Source organism: Schistocerca americana, chromosome 11 (assembly GCF_021461395.2).
Source record: "Schistocerca americana isolate TAMUIC-IGC-003095 chromosome 11, iqSchAmer2.1, whole genome shotgun sequence".
In the NCBI taxonomy this organism is placed as follows: Eukaryota; Metazoa; Arthropoda; class Insecta; order Orthoptera; family Acrididae; genus Schistocerca; species Schistocerca americana.
This window is the reverse complement of record NC_060129.1, coordinates 203,261,390-203,281,964: the sequence shown is the minus strand read 5'-3', so window position 1 is coordinate 203,281,964 and position 20,575 is coordinate 203,261,390. Positions and strand designations below refer to the sequence as shown.

At 43.3% G+C, this 20,575-nt stretch overlaps 1 protein-coding gene across 1 annotated transcript in view; it reads right to left on the bottom strand.

The window, feature by feature from the left end:
• LOC124553771 (zinc finger MYND domain-containing protein 11) overlaps positions 1-20,575 on the bottom strand; it is a 231,224-nt gene that overhangs the window by 126,768 nt on the left and 83,881 nt on the right. Inside the window, exon 3 of the mRNA XM_047127709.1 lies at positions 5,730-5,881. Within this exon, the coding sequence (XP_046983665.1) occupies positions 5,730-5,881 (152 nt within the window). The remainder of the gene's footprint in view (positions 1-5,729; positions 5,882-20,575) is intronic.

The following is a 20,575-nucleotide window of genomic DNA, read 5'->3' as shown; positions in this document are numbered from 1 at the left end:
ATCCAGTCGAGCAGCTGGAAATCCTAGAATTATCAGCCGCCATTTCCCTACAGCCTAAGGCACACATTGCACAACACATTCTGAACGTGACCCCGCAAACACTTCAATCAGTTGTGGAACATGCTGTTTCTCGATCTCAACTTGTTGCAGAAAACGATGGACAACATATTGAAAATGTTTTGTGCCAGTCACACGGAAATTAATAATCCGGTTTGATTTTTGCTTCAGTACAAATAAAAACCAATCCGATGAAATATGACCTTGCTGTGGCGGATGGGCTTACGTAACACACACACACACACACACACACACACACACACACACACACACACACACACAGAGAGAGAGAGAGAGAGAGAGAGAGAGAGAGAGAGAGAGAGAGAGAGAGAGAGAAGTACAACTAGTTTGACGTCAAACGTACACCTTAGGCATTGTTGTATGATTTATTTGTCTTTTGCAGTCTACCATTATTAAATAATTATGCTTACAGCACCATCTATTATTACATTTTGTAACTATTTATTTTTCTTCTTAAATACGTTTTCCGAATTCTCCGGTAACATTCCATTGCATTTTGACGTCATTCTGATCGGTGGTGTTATTTCTACGTGGTTTGAAAGAATTGTAATTGCCCTGTATATTCTCTCCTACAATAAATAAATATTTTGTCTAGCTTTTGACCGAATTTAAATCTACTGATTAAGAGGTATAATGTTACGTGAAAAGATTCACACAGGAAAACAAGTATTAAAGGCAGAAACTGAGAGAGTGTCTTAAGGCAGCATAGCTGACAGTGTACAAGTACCTGGGCTTCACTCAGTATTTGAGAATGAGGGCACTTAGTGACTTCACACGAATACACCTGTCAGGGGATATTGAACATATACAGGCAAGGGCAGCACAAATAGTTAGACACATAACTATTTGTGCTGCCCTTGCCTGTCTGACCGACAGGATAGTGTTACAGTAATACTGAAGACAATGAACTGCCAAATTCTTGAATACAAGAGAAACTATTCTGAGAAATTCTTCTAAAAAGTTTCCAGAATTGGCTTTAAACGATGACTCCAGGAATATACTGCAACCCCAACATATCACTCACATAGGGTTAGTGAGGACAAGATTGGAATAATTACAGCTCACACACAGAGGCATTCAAACGATCGTGTTTCCTGTGGATCATACGTAAATGGAAGGGGAAGAAACCCTAATAACTGGTACAATGGGACGTACCCTCTGGCATGCACTTCACAGAGGTTTGCAGAGTACTGACACAGATGTAGATGCAAAACTTTACAAAGTTTCAAACACTCCAAAACTCTTTCTGAGCTACATGCTTAAAGGCAAATATTTAACACATTACCTCCTTTGTAAAGTAAACAGATGTTTGAAGTAGTTTAATATGCGGGAGTTCAATTATTCAGAGAAAAATTCTATTTTTGCACTCGTACCGAGGTCATCCGAGGGTGACATGTGTCTCGCACACTCGACAGACGTGTGCATCTACCAGAAGTGCACACAAAAATTCAAAATGCCAATAATGCTGACATCACAGAAAGGAATGGAAAAGTAGATACCAATCAAAACTTAAAAAAAAAAGATCAAATATATTTAAAATGAACTAGTAGTAGTGGTACAAATTTGGCCCTAGTGGAAGAAACTCAGTTTTAGTGTTAGAAAAGCACACAGGTTTCCTACAGTACTGTCTACTGTGTAGAACTGGTGTCGCACAATCGTTTCCCCCTGCCGGTGCCGACGTAATTTGTGGCAGCAAAGTGGTGAGTGTGCGACAGTTGTGCGGAATCGGTGCAGTAAGACAGTTTTGTGTGCAGATGTGTCAGAATGCAGCTATCGTTTTACATCTTGTCAATGGCAGACGGTTCCAAAGGTGACAGAAACTGCTGCTGTCAACGAATACAGATCCATCTGTAAGTTCTAAGCAAATGCGAAGGGAACTGCACACTACGGATATCTGAAGTCGGGCACGTTGCAAAAGGCCGCTGCTCACAATGTCACACAAAGCTGCAAATACTACGTGGACTAAACAGCATTGCTGGAAAGGCGTATGCAAGGATAATTCTGAAGAGACTGGAAACCTCGGCTGCTCAGATCTACCCTGAGTCACAGTGTGGATTTCGAACTGGCAGATCCACGAGTGACACGATATTCACCTTGCGCCAACTACAAGAGAAGTGCCGCGAACACAGAGTGCCATTACATGTGGCTTCTGTTGACCTCACACCGTCAGTAGGGAGGGACTCTACAGCATACTGGAAAAAATTGGATGTCCCCCAACTTTGCTGTCTTTAATAAGATCTTTTCATGACAATATGCGTGGCTCTGTAATCTTTGATGGCAGTACATCTAAACCATTCAGTATGAACTGTGGCGTAAGCCAAGGCTGTGTGTTGGCACCTACACTTTTTGGAATTTTCCTCTCGGGTCTGCTCCAAGTGGCTTTCGAGAATTGCAATGTCGGAGCACATCTGCGTACTAGGAAAGATGCGAGGCTTTTCAATGTCAGTCTTCTGAAGAGTAAGACAAAGTGCTACGAGATAGTCACTCGTCAACTCCTGTATGCTGACGATGATGCAATTGTTGCGAACTCCGCAGAAGAGCTGCGAGAGCTAGTATCGAGATTTAGTCACGCGTGCCACCTATTCTCGACGAGTGTAAACAGCAGTAAGACCGTAATTATTATTCAGGTTACTAACACAAAGCCGAATATCACACTAGATGGCACTACTCTGCAAGTCGTAGATAATTCTGCTATCTCGGATCTACTATAGAATCAAACACGTCTGTTGACAAGGAAATTGATGCTCGCATTGGAAGAGCTGAGACAACTTTTGGCAAACACTCTACACGTGTTTGGAAAAACAACAAACCCTCTTTGACCACCAAAACTCTTGTATATCAAACTTGCGTCCTCAGCATCCTTTTGTATGCATCAGAAACATGGACTACCTGTGCCAAACAAGAACGTCGCCTTAATGCTTTCCACGTGCAGTGCCCGAGATCCACCCTCAGAGTAACGTGGAAGGACCGAGTGACCAACGAAGCAGTGCTATCTGAAACTAACTGCAACAGTATTTCAGCTATCTTGACTCCGCTGGCTGCGACACGTCCAACGTACGGATCCTGACAGATTACCACGTGAGGTGATGCTCCGAGAGATCTCTATAGCCAAAAGACCTGTAGGATGTCCCGTATTGAGGTTCGAGGACTCCTGTAAACGAGATACAGAGAGCTTTGGAATCGACACAAACAGATGGGAGGCACGGGCTAGCACGAGACCAGAGTGACATGATGATGTATCATCTGGAATGTCGAAGCACGATGAAGGCTTGTTAGACAGATTAAGGCAGAAAAATCTTCGCAATGCTACCACTGCTCCTGCCTCAGCAGCCAGATACACTTGTGACAATTGCAGCAAGAGATGCCGTGCTGCCATTGGCTTGACAAGTCACATGAAAAAATGCAACCCATAAACACACGGACACTGCAACAATCATCTACCGAGATGTCGTGGCCAATATATGAACAGCACAGAAACACTGGACAGTAGAGGCGGCAGTGGGGGGGAGGGGCGGCACGGATGCGTTGTGTAGTCAGAGCCTTCATTTCACCTCTTCTTTTCGAAAGGTGCCAACTGCGAAGTGTATCAATGGTCGAGTGAGGCATTCGACTTGCAGTGTCTGGTGATGGATTTCAGACCTGAGGTGGAACTCACAAACATAATACTTTGCCATGCCTATGCAGTGTAGGAAAAATAGTGCAATTAAAAACAGATACCAATCATATTGAAATGGAGAAATACACGGCCCGTACGGTTTCCGAGGGAATCTTGTACTGTTCTGCGGCAAAATAGTACGCTCAATAACTTTGAGATCTGCTGACTGGTGGCCAGGTAAGATGGGTCAATTGGTCTTCGTGCTCACAAAAGCAGTCCCGAATGATGTGACGTGTGAACAGAGACCCTGTCATCTCGGTATCACCCTCAGAGAACGAATGTTGTACATCGGGATGGACCCCGTCGGCCAAAATGGTCACATCATTCTTGGCAGTAATTTGATCTTGCAGAGTAATTGCGAGCCCCATGGAATTGTACGACATGGCTGACCAAATCGTCACTGAACCCCCACTGTGTTTCATTGTGTCACTGACGAGACTGATTCTGGAATTGCAGCTTGCCCTGGAGTTTCAAGTTTCTGGAGCTCCCTCCGAGTTGTTTCGGTGCCTGCTATATCGCAAGTGTGACATTTTGTTCTGCAGTGACTCCTGCAGATGTTCTCTTTATTTTTGTCACAATCCTCTTCGGTGACCGTTCGTCACGATCACTCGACACTCACTTTTGTCCACACCGTGACAAAATGGATGAAGTTTCTTCGATTTCCCCTTGTGTGGTACTTATCTTCGATACAGTGCCTCTCGGCACACAAACCACTTCGGCTCCTTCTGTTACAGAAGCACCACCGTAAGAGCACCGACACTTTGCCCAAGATCGAATTCACTTAGCTCTGAAGGAATATGCTCGTGACTACACACAACAGTCTTCCAACACTCAGAACATATTGAGGGCACTGCACAGGTTTTGTTCACGGTCACATACGACAACACAACCTGGAACATCTGACATCCGTATTTGGGTGCAAGCATGTACTTCTTGTGGTTTTTTCCGCATTTTCGTCCAATCCCTGTACACTGTTATGCACAGACTGGCCTGCATAAGCCCCTAATTTTAGTCTGATAGAAGATGTCCGCACTATCTGCAACAGCAATCAAAATCCCTGCAATTTCGTAATTCTACGGGACGTTATCACCGACGGTGGCTTCAGCTGGATACGGCATCCTGAAGTAACTCGTGGATTCTTGTCCTCACTGAACTGAGCCTGTTATCAAGGCCAGAGGCACAGTTATGTTCTATTAGTCTGATGTCTAGGGATGACAATTTTCTGTCCCGTGTGCTCATTTACTGACGCACGCGAGGAGTGGCAAGAAAAAGACACCAATTTGATAACATACGAGGAGTTAAAGAAAGAAAATGAGGGCAGAGATGGCAGTCATCACTGCAAATGACTGTAAAATATCCAGAATGAAATTCTGACCCCGCAGTGCAGTTCAACCCGATTACGAAACTTCTCGACAGATTAAAACTGTGTACCGGGCCGAGACTCGCACTCGGAACCTCCGCCTTTCGCGGGCAAGTGCTCTACCGACTGAGCTGCACGAGCACGACTCGCAACCCGTCCTCACAGTTTTACTTCTGCCAGTACCTCTTCTGCAACCTTCCGAACTTCCAGTAGTTTCAGTCTGGCAAGTTTTGCAGGAGAGCTTCTGTGAAGTTCAGAAGGTACGAGACAACGTACTGGCAGAAGTAAAGTCGTAAGGGCAGGTTGCGAGTCGTGCTCCGGTAGCTCTCACTAGACCGCTCGTTCGCAAAAGGCAAAGGTCCCGAGTACGAGTCTCTGTCTAGTACAAAATCTGCCACCCGGTTTCCTACCCGTATACTATCAGCTGCAGAGTCAAAATTTCATTCCGGAAACATACTCCCACAGCTGTGGCCAAGCCGTGTCTCCGCAATATCCGTATTTCCAGAATGAAGTAAATAAGGTCGTTTCGTAAAAATAAACTGAAACACACTTATCAGAGCCGGCAGCAGAATTCTGTTTCAGTGTGTAATGCAGCACAAGCAGGCAGTCTCTGCGGTACGCAAAGGGCGCACTCACCTTCGTTGATCTGGTGCACGCGCGACATGTACCGCGAAATGCGGTCCATGTTGGGCACCTGGCGCTGGGCGCGGATTGTGGCGATGGCGTCCCACAGCTGCTGTGTCACCTGCGGGCACGACACCCGCCGCCGCATCATGGCTGCGAACAACCTGTGGCAAGGGGCAGACCGTGTCGTGACTCCGATGTTCTTGTGTGCGCGCGCACACACACACACACACACACACACACACACACACACACACACACACACACACAAAAACCTCTACTCTAGCTTGGTTTATAATACGAGGTTTGTCCGGAAAATACGTATAAAAGTTGAATAATGTCTTTGTTACAGGTTGCAGTCACCGCCAGGTGGGACTACTGCTGTAATCAATCCCATCAACGCTCAGTTCGAGTCGAAGTACTCTGCATGAAGGTGGAAGTGTGCGGCAGCTTGTTGACAGTCACCCTTTTTCACCTGCCGTCGGCACGGAGCTTTCTCTGATTGAGGAACAGCGCGTCAACATCAAGTTTCTCGCAAAGCTAGGCAAGAACGGCCGCGAGATTTTTGAGTGTTTGAAACAGGTTTACGGAGACAATTCTCTGAAGGAACCAACCGTGAACAGGTGGTTAAAAAGGTTCCGGGACGGCCGGGAAGAAGTGAACGGTGACCCTCGCCCAGGACGCCCGTCGACATCGAGTTCCGATGCAAATGTTGAACGAATTCGGGCTCGTGTTCTTAAAGACCATAGATTGACAGTCAGAACGGTTGCCGACGAGCTGTCAATTCCCAAAACAATCGTTCACGAAATCCTGACACAAAAACTTGAAATGAAGAAACTGTGTGTGTGAAAATCTTACCGAAGCTCTTGACGCCAGAACAGAAAGCAGAGAGGGTCGAGTGCTGTGAGGATTGGTTGGAAGCAGAGAAACGAGGGGACTTTCTCAACAGAGTCGTCACTGGAGACGAGTCCTGGTTTTACGAGTACGAATTCGATGTGGAGCTCAAATCTCAAAGCAAGGAATGGAAACTAGAGGAGAATCGAGAACAAAAAAATCACGAAAATCGAGGTCCAATGTGAAGACAATGTTGATTGTTTTCTTTGATTCTAGGGGCATTGTTCACAAGGAATTTGTCCCTCCCGGCCAGAGAGTGAACGGAAATTTTTACGTCGAAGTTCTGACACGTCTCAGAGCTCATGCGGCCCGAGTTCGCCCAGAGTTTGCAAAAGGGGGCAGGTGGATCCTTCATCACGACAATGCGTCCACTCACACGTCGTTCGTTGTGCGCGAGTTTTTGGCCCGAAGCTCAATCACTGTGACAGACCACCCGCCTTATTCACCCAATTTAGTCCTGTGTGACTTCTTCACGTTCCCGAAATGCAAAATGATGCTTCGGGGGCGGCACTCGGGAGATGTGGAAGCCATCGAGGCAGAAACGACACGGCAACTGAACAACATCACAACTGAAGACTTTCAGCAATGTTATCAACAGTGGAAACGGCGTTGGCAGAAATGTATCGCATCTCAGGGCGAGTATTTTGAAGGAGACCATATTGTAATACCTAAATAATTGTAAAGTAAAGTTATTATTCAACTTTTATACATTTTTTCCAGACAAACCTCGTACAACAACACAGATAAAAAAATCTACTCACCAAGTGGTAGCAGGACAAAAAACATAAATGTTAGAGAAACAAGCAAGCTTTTGGAGCCAGTGGTGCCTCCTCTAGACAGAAGGGTTGAAGGCGAAGTAAGAGGGATAGACTCAATTTTGCCAGTCCTTTTTCTTTATCTCTCCCCCTCCCCCTTCAACCCTTTTGCCCAAAGGAGAAGCCACTGGCTCTGAAAGCTCGGACATTTCTTTAACCTTTACGCGCATTTTCTCCTGCCGCCACTCGGTGAACAGGAATGGTGATTATAAGAAGTATTACACAGTACCAGACCCCCCCCCCTTCTACATTTTAACCTGACTGTCAAAACCACACAAAATAACCAGTTTCTGAAATAACTGCTTTTTGGTTTCTTTACTGCTATTATTTCCAGCAACAAACATAGTCTTCAAACAAAGACTGAAAAACTCCAATGACAGTGAAGTAGTAGGAGATCTCTATGTATACAAGGTTGAGGCCGTGGCAGAAATCTGCCTCACCATGTCTAGTGACGGTAAAGGTGAAGGAGACAGAGATGGCGACGGCGAAAGTGAAAGGTCAGAAGTTGATAATTTTTGTGCCTTTCCACTTTTGGATTGCGTCACTTCTTTACCCTGCAGTAACCACAAAGTTAAGGGTTCTGTTATCATCCTAAGTTTACAACACGTCAATAAAGTTACAGGTATGTCAATCAAATTTACCTTCTCTTACAACGGACACTGTGGATGTTCTCTCCTTACAAGATGCTGCCAGCTTGTTGTACCTCATTTTGTTTTTAATAACTTAAAGCAAATGGAGCATCACACTCCACTTGTACGACACTTCGTAAAATACTCCCTAACTAGGGACGGTGCCATTCTGAAATACAAACAATATCCGGGAACGATAGCAACAAACTACGGATAGCAACAAACTACGATGTATACCACGTAAAGCCAAGTCTTGCAAATTTCACACTCGAGCATACCAACCGACAGGCCTCACCACAGGGACTTTGTTGTCTCAGCAACCCTGTACCAATTTTTATGTCACGTGTTTTTGACAGTTTCTAAATGTTGGCCTTGTTATTAAAATAGGACGAGGAGATTAGTGTTTAACATCCCTTTGACATTGTGGCTGTTAAACCTAAAACTGAGCAGCCAGGCTAGAGTTTGAATCTCATTATTAAAATAGCACAAGTCGCTTTTCGCAATTACCACAATAATCAAATTGTTCAAAACAATGGGAATTTTACTGATTAGCATCGCTGTTATGACAAACTGATATGCTGTTTCTTTTTACTCGGTTATTAGTAAAGACGTAAAAAATCCGTTACTATTGAGACCACACAAATAACAAGAGATACTGGTTGTTCAGAACTAAAATACTGGCATCAGTCTTAAACAGTCGGGTTTTCCCATCCCTATTGGTGAGCAGATTTCTTTATCTATCAAATTATATTTTCAAAAATGTATTACTCTTGTTGACGTATTAGAAAACTTTTTGTCAGAAATCTAGAAAGTTTTCAGTCTGGCTTGTGTGTGTACTGACAGCTCAACACCTCTACTGTTCAGAGAGTTGCTACAAAGAAGAAATAAATTTTGTAGCTTGTGGTATTTCCTCACAGTCTTCTGAAATCTGAACATGTTCAATGACATAATCTTTCATAGTGATCCGTGTCTTAAACAAACCGGGCGGCACAAATCTATTACGATTCACTGCCACCGAACAGTAGTCGACGTGCACCTGACGAAGTAATAATAAAATCAACGCAAATTTACTGAGGATAATGAGTTGTCCATTAATTCCAAGGACGACGTGCTTCTTCCGTGCTTACAGGACATTGTGGATGTAGCATAGCGATACTGGTGCAATTACGGAATCTTGACTGACTGTGGCATTCGAGCACAGAAGAGCGCATATATCCTCGGCACTGTATGAAGCACGCACGACTACACCTTAGATTTGAATAACTGAAGCTATACCGTCAACCCTCAATAATTCAAAGTTCCAGTCTGACAGTTTAAATGAAAGGCACAGACAAATTTCTGAGAATATGTAACAAAACTTCAGTTTCATCCATTTTTCATGCTGAATGAACTGTCATCATTGCTCGCATTTTCCCCACAAATCACTTAAAAATCAAAGTTACGTCTGTTTATTAAGTTAATGAACTGCCCCTCACTAGCTGTAAACCTTTCAGTGCCCAGACAAACAGGGACAGGTATGTTTTGTACTCTGCACCACACCACACCATCTCAGTAAGCATTCTGCAAGACACAGGAACTTATCTTGCCGGGTGCACTTAATCCCCCTTTGTGATAAGTTTACACAAAACCTCATCTTTTTATGTCTAGATAATTTCAGCAGTGCAGATGATGGAATCCCGAAACTTTTCACTACTTCCATTCTTTTTCTTCTTCAGTAGGCAGTTACTTTTCTGCAGAAGTCATACCAGTTGTGCTCCTTTGACATCACTTTTAAACATTTTTACATGCGATTTACATACTGTTTCAAGTTACGCACTGCCATTCAAACAAATAAGTATCGTAAAGAATGACGAAATCATTATCTGAGCAACTGACAAAACAGTTCGAATTACAAAGTATTACACACTTCACCACTTAGAATTATAGTGTGTTGTGGGACAGTCTATCGAGGCAATCGCTTCAACCCCGCCAGTGCACCAAAACACACACGGTTTCTTCAACCTGCTGAGGTTTTCTCGAGGGACTCGACAGTAAGTTTGATTTATCGAGTTTAGAATAAGTGAGAACAGATTGTATTAAACTCCAGGGTGAGTAAAGCTTTATAATCAAAAATAATCTGGGTGGTGCAGTGCTCCCCTCCCCCCCCCCTCCCTCTCTCTCTCTCTCTCTCTCTCTCTCTCTAATACAGTTTGGCAATGACCACGTACAGAACAGACACCTTGCCCGTGCTCACGCCCACGTAGAATGTGACACAGCCATTGCAGGTAAGTCTGTATATCACACTGCCCTTTCACATGTGGACCACCCAGTTGCCGAGCACATTGCCCGAAACGATGTGCTCAACTTTGAAGACAGCTACACAACAGCCTGTGACATCTGGATTCTTACCTCATTCCCTTACCCCCCCCCCCCCCTCCCCCAGCCTCAACTTTTGGCAATCCTCCTCTGTTTTCCCACTCCAGCCCTACACACACCTTCCATCCCGTCAACGCACCTATGTACTCCTTCCCCCTTCTCTGCTTCTCTCCCCTACCCTTTGCCACCCCCCCCCCCCAAGCACACAATTTCCTGATGCTGCAGCTAGCAGCCTTATCCTGACCCTACCGCATCCCTGCATGCGCACACAGGCAGCATTAGAACACTACCCCACCCTTATTTTGTTATCCCTATCCCTCCCCACACCACTCCTCTTCCGTACTCCCGCTAACCACACCAGTGAAAAACTGCTTCTCACCTCAGACAACAGTCTTGGTCAAGCCTTAGTGCCCAGAGATGACAGGGTGTATGGTTTTTTCGTGTATGTGTGTGTGTGTGTGTGTGTGTGTGTGTGTGTGTGTGTGTGTGTGAGAGAGAGAGAGAGAGAGAGAGAGAGAGAGAGAGAGAGAGAGAGAGAGAGGGGGGGGGGGGGGGGGGGAGCTTAGTTCCATAGTTTAGAAAGTATTTAAAAAAGAATGACCCATTTTTGATGGCAATAATTACAGAACATGGGACATTCTGGCAAGAAAATGTGTGGTGTTTGGATGGGCATGACCTAGGGTTTAAGAAACTCAACATTAGACGTCAGTCAATGCATCTTCTCAGTTTGCAGTCACTCAGAAGTAATATTATAACCACTCAACAGAAGGTGGTGTGTGTGCAGCAGTCTGCAAAGATAAAGTGAGCGATTTCGGCCTGGTTGGCGTTTCGGCATGGATCCACCCACACCCAAAAATTCATCGTCGATATCATCAATCTGGCGAGACAGGATGCCGTGCAAAGGTAAAGCTTCAGTTCGACCTCGCACTTCTGACAACACGGCGGAAAGAATTTGGCAAACATCTGAGCGGAGTCCACAAAAGTCTACTCACTGCAGAGAACTGGCAGTGCCTCGTACAAATGTCTGAAACCGTACAGACTATAGACAGTGCAAGCTCTTCGGGTCAGTCGTAAAGTAAACGGGCCGACATTAGCAATGCTCTGCTCGAGGATATCTAAGACAATAATTTTTACCACCTACGATTTTCAGAGATAGAGCAACATTTCGTATTAGCAATAGAGTAAACCGACATAGCGTCGACATATGACGACTCCAGAAGCCTAAAGTGAAAATTTTTTGTGTCACTTGTGAAAAAGTGTACAGTCCCTTCTTTTTAGACGAAAACACTGTGACTGGAACGAACTATCTTCAAATGCGCAGAACTGGCTTTTTCCTCAACTTCAGAAGGACACTCCGACGAGTCCATCAATCTCCACGACACCAGCACGACATACGTAAGGTTCTCGACGAGACTCTGCCTCGACACCGGATATGGCGCATGGGGCCCCGACACACTGCCATGCGCGTTCGGCCTTCGCGGCAGCCAGACGGTACCTCGTGCGATTTTGTTTTTCGTCAGGCTACGTGAAGGAAAGTGTGTTCATTTCCCCGTTACCTCACAACACAGAGGAACTGAAGAGCAAAATAACAGCTGCCATAAGTTCTGTATTGTGTAAAGTTTATGATCACTCTAGATGTCGATCTAGTGGACGCACAAATAATTTGTCACAGCATAGCTAAAAATTTAAGATTTGTGAGTATCTTGCAATTCATCCCATGTTTGTGGTATGTTTTCACAGGCTAATATGGAGTTTTGAAATCAGGTCATTCTTTTCGAAACACTGCTTATTAAGCACTTTTTTTTTTTCGAAGCGCCTGTCTACCATTCGACGTCTCCTCTACGCGCTGAGTAGCAGTCTCCTCGTATTATTGTTATGCAGTCCCAAACTTTTTACTGCATAATTAGAGTGACAGGTATTCTTGTAGTGAAGTAAGGTGCAGTCCTCCTCAAAATCTCTCCCCCCAATGATGATATTCCCATTTGCCCTGAGATTGTTGAGATCCAAAATAAAGACAGAGATATAAGCGACAATGGAAATTTGAGTAATAGTCAGAGGCATCCTGCAACAGCCTGACAGGTGAGCTGAACTGCTTGCCTTAAGTAGGAAACCCAATACTTAGTCTTGGTCGGGTGCAAATTTTCAACTGTCACAACAGTCACCTTAGTAATAGCAATGAGGACATTTTCACTGAAAAATACAGAGTAACAAAATTAGCTAATACATATGAGTAAAATACATGTATTACATATAAACATAAACTTTATAAATTAGTACACAATGTTAAAGTAAAAATTAACCATCTGCATACATAGTGAGAAACTGCTACAAGGCACAATCTAACATGCAGAAACTAAGCAAAAGCAAGTTACAAGACTACAATATCATGCATGCAGAATAGCTCAGCAGACAATACTACCTAATTTGTGTACATTAACACTGTATATGCAATAAGCTGAAACTATTCGTCTAGATGTTTGTGGTGTAGAAGAAATATTTTGTGTTACAGCTAAGGCGTAGGGGAGAGTCCGACGTGAATGTTCATTACCAAATTTGCATTTTAATTGTTTAGACTTCTGCAGCCAGTGACAAATTCATTTGAATTCATTATTCGTGTACTGCGACAAACAATCACTCTGCAGTCTCAGGAATAGGTTGTTTGACTGTTTTGTGGAAATCATCTGAAATTCTACGAGTCATTTTATGCTCATAATTTTTTTTGTGTTTTCCTCTTTAGTTTTAGGAAAGAAAATGAGAGAGAAATAAAATGAAATTCAAACAATTTGAAAGCCTGCTAAAACACTTCATTTGAGTCGTGTGCTGGCAGTGACATCACTGGCTAGCTTCCTGCTCCGACTGTCATAAAGCTCATTCACAGCGATGTCTCGTTTTGGAATTTATAAATTTCGGAAAATGGGTTACAAATAGCATGACGTTTCACATTATAAAAACACATATACAAAAACTCATGTAAAATTGTTCTAAAGTGTTACAAAGGATGAGAAGATACATAAAATGCACTTCCACATAACCGGCAAAATTCCACCACATCAATGAACAAATTTCCTAACTTAATTACGGAAGTCTTGCACTCTGAAGTCAACGTTAATTTATCTTCGAGATACTATTTCCCATTGTCGCGAGAAAGGACAGCATCATTCGGCAAAATTAAACTTGCAGTGAAAATTGGGACGATTGACTGTCATTACATCCAACATTCCGTGTACCATTCACTAGCTCGATTGGTACAGGGGTATACTGTTACAGTTTATAATCTAGTTATCCATAGGTTGCAGGTTCGTGTCCAGTCCAGGTGATATTTTAACTTTTCTGTAAATGACTCTACAGTCCTCTCGTATGAAAACGAAATTACATTTACAAAACTTCGTAACAACAATCAGAAACATAGTACTTCAGAGTTTTCCTTGCTGTTTACATGCACTTACATTTGCAATTCCAGTTCACACACACCATCCAGGAGATTTCTAGTTAACGTGAGCACGCACTTTTTATTTTACTTTATTGGAAATAATCCTATTTTCCTTCGTAAAGTGCTAGTTGCACTTTTTGTTTACAGTTTTATCATCTTACATAAAAATTATGTAAGTCTGCTTTAGATACTAATGTCAGTTTACACTCACAAACATCACACTGTTTGTGTTAACTGCACGTTGTACACGCTTCATATCTCTCAGCGTACAGAACTTCATCGTCCTACACATCATCGTATTGTGGGCTCGTGATGTTATCTTCACAACTAGCAATGCTTTCCATAAAAGTGAATTCTCCGATTGAAATTAATGGGAAGCTATATGCAGTTTATCCCTCCATCAGAACAACTGCCACAATGAATTCTTGCTAATGCTGTTTACATATATCGTGTACCAGTTTTAGAAACCTACGACCCTGCCAAGATTCGAACCTGCAATCTACTGACCCGCAGGCAGACACGTTAGCCGTTGCACCACAGAGCCAATCCAAATTGTCTGCTCCCTGCCGACTATCCCGTATATGAGGAAATAGGCACTAGATTTGACGAGAATTTTATTGTGCTTTGGGTCATAGTTTGTGACTGTAGTAACAGTTTCTGAAAGTGTATTTTACAGGAACCTGATGGTCGACAATCCAGATATCGGATACGGACCTATTTGCAAAACATTCCACAATTCTATAGTTCTGAGCAAGTTTAATGTCGTTTAAGGGAGCAGGGGAAAATAATGTCAATCATTGCACATATTGCCGCTCCAAATCGATGGAGCATAATTGCATCAACTTTCGGAATGTTTCTACCACCAGCAATCATAAAACTCCTTTCTGCTGCTATTTAAAAGCTTTAAATGCATTTTCCATCATTAAACAGTTTGCAGGCAGAATACAGAAAACCTTTGTAAATTTGGCTAACTCTCCTACTACATACGTATAGCTTCGTGTTACTCCTAGTTTGGTGACATCAACAGAGCTTCAACCGATGAGAGAATTTTCGATTATGTGACCGAATGTTGAGAAATTTAACGATTCAATTACAGCAAAACAACAGATATTGTGTGATATTGTTGACTGAAAATGCTATCTGAATGTCCCAGTCACTCAGAATAACAATCCACAGGATATTTTGTACAGAAACTGAACTACAATTACAAAAGCCAAAGTACATAAAAGGAAAACTATGGATGAGAAGGGAGTGAGACAGAGTTGTAGCTTATACCCATGTTATTCATTCTGTATACTGAGCATGCTGTAATGGAAACCAAGCAGGAATTCAGTTCAGGGAGCAGAAACAAAATTTTAGCTTTGCCGATGACAGTATATTTGTGTGCATGCAATGGAAGACTTGATTATGCACGGAACATGCCTGAAACACATAGCAATGTATTAAATTAAAGCAAAATTAATGTGACTAGTAGCCATACAAAAAATAATGTATTTCACAGTCAAGTACAAAAAATGTCCAAGTTTTGGTCAACATGAGAAACTGTCGTACACCGCCTAGAGGCAGTGTCAGTTCTTGTTTAGAAATAATCCGTGCAAATCACAGCACTATGTCTGCTAAAATTAACTCAGCACATCTGTTAAGTCTTTCTCCTTGGTATGATGTTAAATGTAAACACTATGTATGATTTTTCACATATTTTATTGAGACATCTGGTACACACACACACACACACACACACACACACACACACACACACACACAAAAAGGAGGACAATACCCTATTTCTCTTTTTTTTTCTTTTTTCTGGAATTAACCATCTAGTCTTTACAACTTTTGCAGTTAAACAGAAAATGCGTCAATGATACTCACGGTTTTACCTGTAGAAACAGCAGCAGGCCCACGGTCTTACAACTCTTCCAGAAAATTTGCACTAAGCCTTGTGGTGTGACCAGACACAAACCACAGTTCTGCAGGCGCAAACGTCTCTCGAGCCGACGACAACCGCCACGCCGCCAAACGAAAGGCGCGGTTACAAAAAGTAAGTGACTTCTTCCACTGTTCCGGTAAATTTACACCTGCAAAACACAACATTATGCTTCCATCCGCCTCACTCCTCACACTGCCGTTGGAGAGAGGCACATACACACCGCCCCTGTGGCCGGGTAAGTCAGCCGCCTACATTTCTCGACCTTCTTAATGTAACGATGGAAAGCAGGTTGCAGGCAACATGACTGAAGAGCACGGAAGAGTAAGACGAACAATAAATAAATAAACAAATAAATAAATAAGGACTGATGTATCTGACAAAGCTCCCCTCCTGCAGAAATGACCACGAAAAATTAAGGACAATACGAGGGTGATTCGAGTGAAAACTTTGAAAGTTCCATAAAATTTCGGAAAGTTGTGTGGCGGAGTCGGTAGGTGGCAGTAGTGTTTGACGTTCAGAAAATTACCGACAGGTTGCAGAGTCACGCTACGACCCTGGAGAAGGCAGCAGTGTGCACAACAAGATGTCCATCTGATGTCAACATGCACTGCTATTAAAAAGCAGTCAGTGATGCATTTTAAGGGGGTGTAAAGCTAGTTCGCATCATTAGTATAACAGTACACGTGCACCCTGGGTAACGCTAAATAACTGGCACATACTGGCATCAGATAATCTGAGGATCTCCTGATTATAACACACACTCAGTAAGCCTCTATATTGCAGACCTGCCGGAAACACAATCAAGGAAGTTCGGGTATGCTGACAATTGGGCCCTAGCTACAAGATGTAGCACAATTGAAGCATCTGAGGATATCCTAACAAACAGACCTGAAGATAATGGATACATATTTCCGTAAGTGGACACTTCAACCAAATGCTTCCAAAACAGAGGTTAGTTGCTTCCATCTCAACAACAAACTCGCAGGGAAGGAACTCTACATTCGATTTGAAAACACCGTTCTCAGGCATAATAAAACTCTGAAGTACTTGGGCATGACGCTGGACAGAACACTATCTTTTAAAGAGCACCTAACAAAGAATGCCGAAAAATTAAAGACAAGAAACAACATTATTCAAAAGCACTGTGGTACTACCTGGGGAGCAACGGCCTCCCGTCTCCGCACCTCTGCTTTAGCAATTGTATTCTCGGCTGCCGAATACTGTGCTCCGATTTGGCTAAACAGCCTACATGTAAAAAAGGTGCATGTCCAGTTGCATAACACTCTAAGGATGATTTCTGGAGTAATTAAACCCACTCCAACGCAATGGCTCCCAATATTAAGCCACATCCCGCCGCCACACCTGTGACGTACTGACGCCCTAGTACGTGAATACAAAAACATCGTGGGAAATCAAAGCCTGCCAATCCACCGAGACAGTGAGGCTGCAAACACTAATAGGCTTCAATGTAGGAACCCGCCAACAAGAACAGCAACGAACTGTGTACAAGAAGGTTTCAGTATCAGAAACGCACGGTCTGAAAAATGGAACGCGTGGCAAAATCATAACATGCCTCGCATCACACAAGAACCACCTGGTTTTGACCTACCACGCAAAACGTGGTCCACTCTAAATAGGATTAGAACTCGTCATGGCAGATGGGCTTACTCCCTGTATAAATGGGGTAAAATACTATCCCCTCAGTGTGACTGCGGAGAAAGTCAGACCATCAGCCACATTGTTGAAGAGTGTTCCAGAAGAGCCTATAACGGGAGCCTCGACGACTTCCCGCTCGCAACTCCAGAGTCGATAGATTATATTAATTGACTTGATTTTTGTTTGTAATCCTTAAACTTTGTTATATTAGTAATGTTTGTTTGCAATTATTAACATTTGTTATATTAGTGATTTGTCTGTTTCTTTCTTACATGTCTGTATTGCCATACGATAAATAAATAAATGTGTAGAAAAGAAATCAAAGCAATCAAGTTTCATCGCAGAAAGACAGTGCAGTACGGTGATTCTTGTTTATCATTGCAACAGGTGTACGAGTGACGTAGGAAGTTTAAAAACGGTGCAATTTCTGTGGAAGATCCTCCAAGACTGCGCAAGGCTGAGCGCGTAATGACGAACGAGAATATGGTGTTAGTGAAGGAGCTTTTAAAGCAGAACAGACGCATAACTCTGAACGAAATAGTCTCAAGGCTGAAGACTGGTGCTAGTACTGCATAGAATACTGTTCACAGTGTACTGCACTTCAACGAGATGTGCCACGTCAGTAGACTGCAGAGTTGAAAGACTGTCTCATCAACGCCAACTAAGGACTTCTGCATCGTTTCCTACTTGCAGGTGATGCATTTCTGGTAGAAACTGTTACAGGCGATGGGACTTGGGTCCACTGTCACGAACCAGAAATGAAAAGGTCGAGCAAGGAATGGCACCGCAGCTCACTGCCGAAACCAAAAAAATGTCGCACTAACTGTCTACCGGAAAAATCGTGTTCGTTCTCTTCTGGGATGCAAATGGAGTAATTTTGCACAGATAGGGGGGTCACGGTAATCGATACTTTTTATTCGGGCACACTGAAAACTCAACTTCGCCCCAAAATCTGGAGTACACGACGAGGACTCCCAACTTCAGGAGTACTGTTACAGCATGACATCAGACAGCATACAGCCATTAAAACAGTCGAGACTATTTTGGAAATTAAATTTGAACGTTTGGTACATCCTCCTCATTCACCAGACCTTGCTCCTAGGGACTTTCAGCCATTCAGTGCAGTCAAAGAAACAATGGGAGGCAGCAGTGACAAAGAGGTGGAAACTTCGGTGCAAGGCTGGGTACACACGTGACCAAAAGAATTCTTTCCTCACGGTATCTATCCGCTCCCGATGCGGTGGAATACATGCGTCCAACATCAGGGACGTGCAAGGTTTTTGTTTGTTGTTACAACAACAATATTACAGAACTTCGATGTTTTAATTTGAATCACCCTTGTATTATATATATACCAATGCTAATGATGGGCCACAGGGAGAAGGCACTTAAATTAGCAAGACACGTCAAATTCAAACTATTGCTGTTTGACGAGATGCAGTCTTTTCTTATCTTTAACGTTTCTGTTCCACGGGGCTGCTGAATAACAAGTACCTGCAGGGTTTCAGAAGAAGACTGCACAAAAATGAGACAGACCGAGAAATGGCACGTATCAGTAGATAGAGCATTTATCCATGTTCCATTTCATAATACGCGGCAGAATGCAGTTGCAGGATGCACCGCTAGGTGGCAGGCATATCAGAATGTGGTGTACAATGCAACGAGCACGGGTTGTGTGTCTTTGAATTTACAAAATTCGAGTCAGCTGTGATGGTTCAATGACGGCAAAGTACCAAATGTCAGTTTCAAAGCTAAAAAAACTAAACAATGCACAGGTTAGGTCGTGGATTTCATAAGTCTGATTTTTTAAAAATTTTTTTACTCCATTCTTTTGGTACACATGTTCCTGATGTATGTTTGAATTTTCAATTGTTTCAAATATTTAGGTTATTGTTGAAGTCAAAAACTGATATAAATGGTTTTGAATGTTCGGTACATTTTTACTTTTGAATAATATGGGTCAAAGAATTTGCATTCAATTTTGCTTGAAATAGGAATAAAGTGCAGCACCACATTTGAAATGTTGATTGTGCCCATTGGCAAATCTAGAAGGTTCATTCAAGTGAAACCTGGTCAGTGCATCTACCTTTGCCTCACACATAAGGCGGCACCACGTAACTGCGAGTACAGAGGCGCCACCTATCAGTAGAGAGGTGGACACGTGCGCACCGTTTGATGCTGCATAATGCCAGCGCGGTTTCATGCTAAAGAGACGGTGGTCATACAAGTAATCATCCACTACTGAACATGCAGACAAGTAAGCAGGAACAACGAGGAGCGATTCGATTTTTGGTGGCGGAGGGAGGTGAAAAGTATCGACGGACGGAGGCTGCGTCGTTCAAGTGTTGTGGAATGGCGCAAATGATTCCTTGTGGGGTACGAGTCACTGGAACACGATGCTCGTCCTAGACAGACTCACCATCACGTCATCACATCAGAAATGGTTGCAGAAGTGCACGCTTTAGTCTTGGACAACCGCAGAATCACCACGGATGAGATCCATCAGTTATTGGGTATTGGCGTGGGTACCGCCCACACCATAAGGCATCAACACGTGAACTTTCGAGAAACCTGTGTGCAGTGGGTTCCCCACCAACTGATCGCCGAACAGTGCAATACTCGAATGGCACTGTCTTTGAGTCATCTGCACCATTATTGTGAGGACAAATACGGCCTTTTATTGAGTACTGCATGGACGATAAATAGTTTGGACCAGAAGAGAATAGAAGCTTTCGAAATGTGGTGCTACAGAAGAATGCTGAAGATTAGATGGGTAGACCACATAACTAATGAGGAAGTATTGAATAGGATTGGGGAGAAGAGAAGTTTGTGGCACAACTTGACTAGAAGAAGGGATCGGTTGGTAGGACATGTTCTGAGGCATCAAGGGATCACAAATTTAGTATTGGAGGGCAGCGTGGAGGGTAAAAATCGTAGAGGGAGACCAAGAGATGAATACACTAAGCAGATTCAGAAGGATGTAGGCTGCAGTAGGTACTGGGAGATGAAGAAGTTTGCACAGGATAGAGTAGCATGGAGAGCTGCATCAAACCAGTCTCAGGACTGAAGACCACAACAACAACAACAACAACAACAACATTGAGTACTGTCACAGGTGACGAAAGATGGTGTCACCATTTTAAACCGGA